This window comes from Seriola lalandi, unplaced genomic scaffold, assembly GCF_002814215.2.
Source record: "Seriola lalandi dorsalis isolate HSWRI2012SDOR001 ecotype SW California unplaced genomic scaffold, Sedor1 jcf7180002054580, whole genome shotgun sequence".
NCBI lineage: Eukaryota > Metazoa > Chordata > Actinopteri > Carangiformes > Carangidae > Seriola > Seriola lalandi.
In genome coordinates this window covers 805009-809675 of record NW_019525133.1, presented here as the reverse complement: position 1 = coordinate 809675, position 4667 = coordinate 805009, and the positions used below count along the sequence as shown (strand labels likewise).

Below are 4667 nucleotides of genomic sequence, written 5' to 3'. Positions count from 1 at the left end.
ACCTACTAATTTTTCATTTTCACTCTTCTTCTTAACTCTGTTTTTTTTTTTCACTTTCTCTGCCCTCCCATCACTCTCTCTTATGTTTCATTAAAAAACATCAAAAGTCAAAGTGCCTCTCTTATGTTTATCCAAACAAACCATTACTGTAAACAAACAGTTACTGTAAATTTCCCAGAAGATCTTGTTAAATGCAGAAATGGCTGCTCCCCGCTCTTCCCCAGCCCATAAGGTGTCACACTCAGCATTTGTGAGTGTGTGCGTGTGTGTAATCTGAGATATCCTTTGTAGTGGTTTAAGATCTGGTAGGGGTCTATCCTTCCCATAAGGCCGTGGGTGGCGGTATGGAAAAAAACACATCGTGCTTATGTGTGTATATATGCCTGCGCTGTGTGTGTGTGTGTGTGTGTGTGTGTGTGTGTGTGTGTGTGTGTGTGTGTGTGTGTGTGTGTGTGTGTGTTTCCACTTGACTCTATCATTAACAGTGATTAAGCTTTACAGGTTTATAATGGCTGGTGGTAACCATGCCACCAAACTGCGCACAGATGCTTGCCGTCGTAACTGAGTGTATACAATGGTAAACAATGCCTAAGACTGGGAGTGTTTACAGACACGGGTACAGAAAAAGATTTACTACACACACACACAAAAAAAAAACAAAAAAAAAAACAAAGCTAAAGAGGGGCCTAAAACAAGTGCTGATTTTACTTTAGTCTCCTTGTAATTCCTGAAAAACACAAGGACAGTTTCTTCTTTTTCATTTCTGTCCTAAAGCCTCGCAGTATGCTCCACATGTTAAGTGTATGTGTCCCAGGTTGATAGTGTATTCCACACAGACCTCCATAAGCCCTGTCATCTGTCTAAACACAATGATGTCGCTTTAACCTGTCGATAACAGAGGGGGCGGTGTGTCCGATTTGTTTGTGCGTATGTGTGTGTGTGTGCGCGCGCTGGTGTTTGCGTGAAAGCAACCGTGCGTGCGTGTGCGTGTGTCCGTTCTGCCATCGATTGTCCAGCGTTTGTCGTTTGCATTCAGGATAGTGAATTAGAGAGAAGACTATTGATTTGGTTTCAGCCTCTCATCTTATTCATCTCTCTATCATCCTGGTGCGCTTGCTCTCGTCCACTGGTGCTTCATTTTCACTGGCTGCTCTCCTTCACTACAAAGCCAGGGCTAAGGGTGCAGTAAAGGGAACAACATATAACTAAAAATTATACTTGAAGATGTAATGAGTAGCTGAAAGGTTTCAGCTCTAAAATGAGGTGAATCAGTGTTTTCCAGCTTCAAAATGAACAGTTAACTGTAAATGGGAACACAGTGCTTACTCAACTCTTTTTTCCTGTAAATCCTGATCTAATATTACTTGATCTGACAGACCAATGTCATGTTGAGCATGAGTAACAGAGCTGGTTTGGGTTTAAACTCCCTTGATGTGATGACTCATATGTACTAATGATTTGCCGGCAACATTTTGAGGCTACAGAATGGATGACCAACTGTGTTTTTCAGGATACGTTTCCTGAATCTCATTGAATCCCACAAGTGTGCAAACAAATCCAAGCTTAAAGGCATTTATCACAACCTGGAAATACTGGAAAAACCAAACAAAAATTGGTGATTAAAAAAAATAAAGATCTGCTCCTTATGTTTTGATGGTTTAGATTACTTGCCCCAGATGTTTATTTCTAATTTCCAATGAAGAACCGACTCATGGGTGCTGTAGTTTGTTTTTCATTCATTGTCTCTCAGAGGAAACGTACAGGCAGCACAGGTGATGTCATATCCTGGTTTTAATCAGCTTGGTTCAGCAGCCACACATAAACACAGCTGCTCAAGTTGTATTGACTTGGCATCACAGATGCGTACAGACAACAACCGTGCAACATGTTATACGACCGTGATTAAACATGAAATATGTGTGTGCGTGTGCATGTGTGTGTGTGGATGGACAAACAGATTCAGACTCACCCAGTCCGGGGTTGTGGTCACCGTTCTCTCCGTTTGGCCCGCCATGTTGCTGGTTGCTGTGGTAACCTGCCATCGCCTCCAGCTTGATCTTCTTGGCCAGGGCAGACAGATCTGAGAGAGAGAGAGAGACAGACATAGAGAGGAAAAGAAAAAGGAAAAGAAGGAAAGAAAGAAAGAGAGAGAATCAATAAGAGCCAGATCAATGGCCCCGGTGGAGGATTAGAGCGGTGGGTAGGCAGGAGGTTGTCATGGGAAGACAGAGGCCAGCCATTCATTCTGACTGCACCGCTGCACTGGCCGTTTAGTCTGCCAGGGAATCAGCAGTGATAGGAACAAGCCAAGACATTCATCTCTCCCACACAGGGACATCACATCCCACAGCACAGCACATAGGATGACACTCAGCGGCGGCGGCAGCTCCACCTTCTAGCCAGAAAGTACTTCTTTATCAGTACAAATTAGAAGCATTAGAAAAAAAAGCGTGGCTATTTTTTAATAGGGGTTGTGCACTTTTGGATAATGTGAAATGGAGAGTGACACAATGTAGCAGCAGGGCAGAGCCGCATTATAATTTGTGTCTTGAACCTCAGAAGGTAGTTTGACCCACAGAGCGACCTTTAAAACTCTTTCTTATGCCACAGAAAATTAAATATCTCTTGCACTAATACAGACAAACACAGTGAATTATTAAAGTTGGACAAAACGCGCAACTGTGCAAACAGCACTGAGGAAATGCAAACAAACCATAAGTCTTAATTTCCTGATCTTGGATACATCTAAACATTCGCAACAAACTGAAGCGCTGAGTGTTTTTTGTTCCTTACACAATGGGCGTCTGAGGTGAATAGTGTGTCTGTCCTGGACGTCGACAACCACAACAAATTGTTCCTTTTCTTCTCATCTTCTCTCCTTCTCTTTCCTGCCCTCTTCCCTGCTCTCCTCCCATCCCCTCTCCTTACTTTACCTTTTCAAATGTCAGCATCACAGCAGGACATAAGCCACCATGTTGCCTGTGTGTATGTGTGAGTGCACGAGGGCGAGAAAAAGAGACTAAGGAGGATCACATCAAAGATTTTTCCTGCCTTTTACGCTCAAATGTCCTCCCTCTCTCTGTCTCTTTCTCCCCTCTCATGTGGCCAGTTCTAATCAGTAGCGCTGACATTGCCGCCGTGCCCTCTCCTTTGGTGGAAAAAGACTCTTTTCCCACTGAGAAAGATGCTCTTGAACGCTCACACATACAGAACGCACACACAAACACACACACTCAAACACCTTTGAACAGTGAGAGGAAGTGGAGGCTAATAGAAAATGGCTTCTTTTGAGGCGGGGAATGAAAAGATCAGGTTGCAGTGAAGAGCACAAAGCCAAGGGCAACTTTGAGAGCGGTGAGGTGCCAACAATTACTTTTCTTCCTTTTCTCTGTGCTGTACTCACAAACACAAGCACACAGACACACACACACACACACACACACACACACACACACACACAAACACACCACAATAGGGACTCGAACACGCAAGGGTTTGTGACAAGAACAAGCAGCTCTATGGCCTTTAGCAGGCAGTTGACTGACAATTCTCACAAGGCCAAAATGTAAAACTAAAACATAAAACACACAGACCTACAGATCCTGACATTACAAATAACAGACATTTTTGTTTATTTTCAATAACAAATCTAAATTTTAATTTCATAATTGAAGAGACAATGAATGGGTTACATTGTCATCTACAAAAGAAGGAGTGGAAATTATACATCGGTTTTAAAAGTGGTTTCACAGGTCTTGCTCACCTTAACAGAGGACTTTGTGTTCTGACAACTCAAGAAAAAATACCAAGCTTGCAAGTTATGAGTTGTTTCTCATGTGTCAGCAGGGTGTATGCTAATTTTATTAATCAACACACAGGTTGCCTCCCAGAACCCCACCTCTTCAGACTATTGACGATGGGTAAAATGTGTCATTATGTTGGTCTGCAGGAAAAGTGGTGAAGGAAAAAAAGGAAAAAAAGGAAAAAACGCCCCATCCTCTTTCTATTCTGCATAAGCAACTTGGTCTTTCTTCAAGACAGGTGGGACGACTTGCTGTCCCCTTTCAAACGACTGAACAAAATTTGAACTTTGCCCGCAATTCCTCAGAGGACTGAAGCAAGTGTCTCTGATTCACTCTTTAAAGATTTCTACTGTCACTTCTATTCAGTTCTGAAGAATTACAAACATTTATATTATAAAACATGTGTATAAAAAAGAGAGATTTAGAGACTCTTCTTTTAAGGGATCTTTGATACACATTATTCTGGCAGGGTATTTCCATTTTTTAAACTTAAGATTTAACTATAATTTTTGGTTGAAACATGATTCTATCATATTGTATTTCTTGTGTTTTACTGGGCTACACTTGAATGAAATGAAAGTAATTTTAGTTTTACAATTAGTTGTAGAAGCATCAGTATTAACAGCATAAACAATAATTACTGTTAAAGACAAAATATTGACAGTTACTGACAAAAAGCTTTTGAACATGACCAGAACAAATGACAATGTTATCAATTGTCAAGTTTCTCAGATCGTTTTTTTAATTTTAATTTTCTAATTAATTCTGAAATTAATTAAAATATTTTTACCCTCCACATTGAAATACTGTACATAACTCAACGTGTCAGTAACTGCAAGTTTTTTCCGAAACTTGGAAAATTTT

At 41.0% G+C, this 4667-nt stretch overlaps 1 protein-coding gene across 4 annotated transcripts in view; it reads right to left on the bottom strand.

The window, feature by feature from the left end:
• The window catches only part of dachc (dachshund c), a 24215-nt gene that overhangs the window by 10555 nt on the left and 8993 nt on the right, over positions 1–4667 (bottom strand). For all 4 annotated transcript variants that reach the window (XM_087177084.1, XM_023418026.2, XM_087177086.1 and 1 more), the window contains exon 3: positions 1970–2080. In XM_087177084.1, the coding sequence (XP_087033210.1) occupies positions 1970–2080 (111 nt within the window). The remainder of the gene's footprint in view (positions 1–1969; positions 2081–4667) is intronic.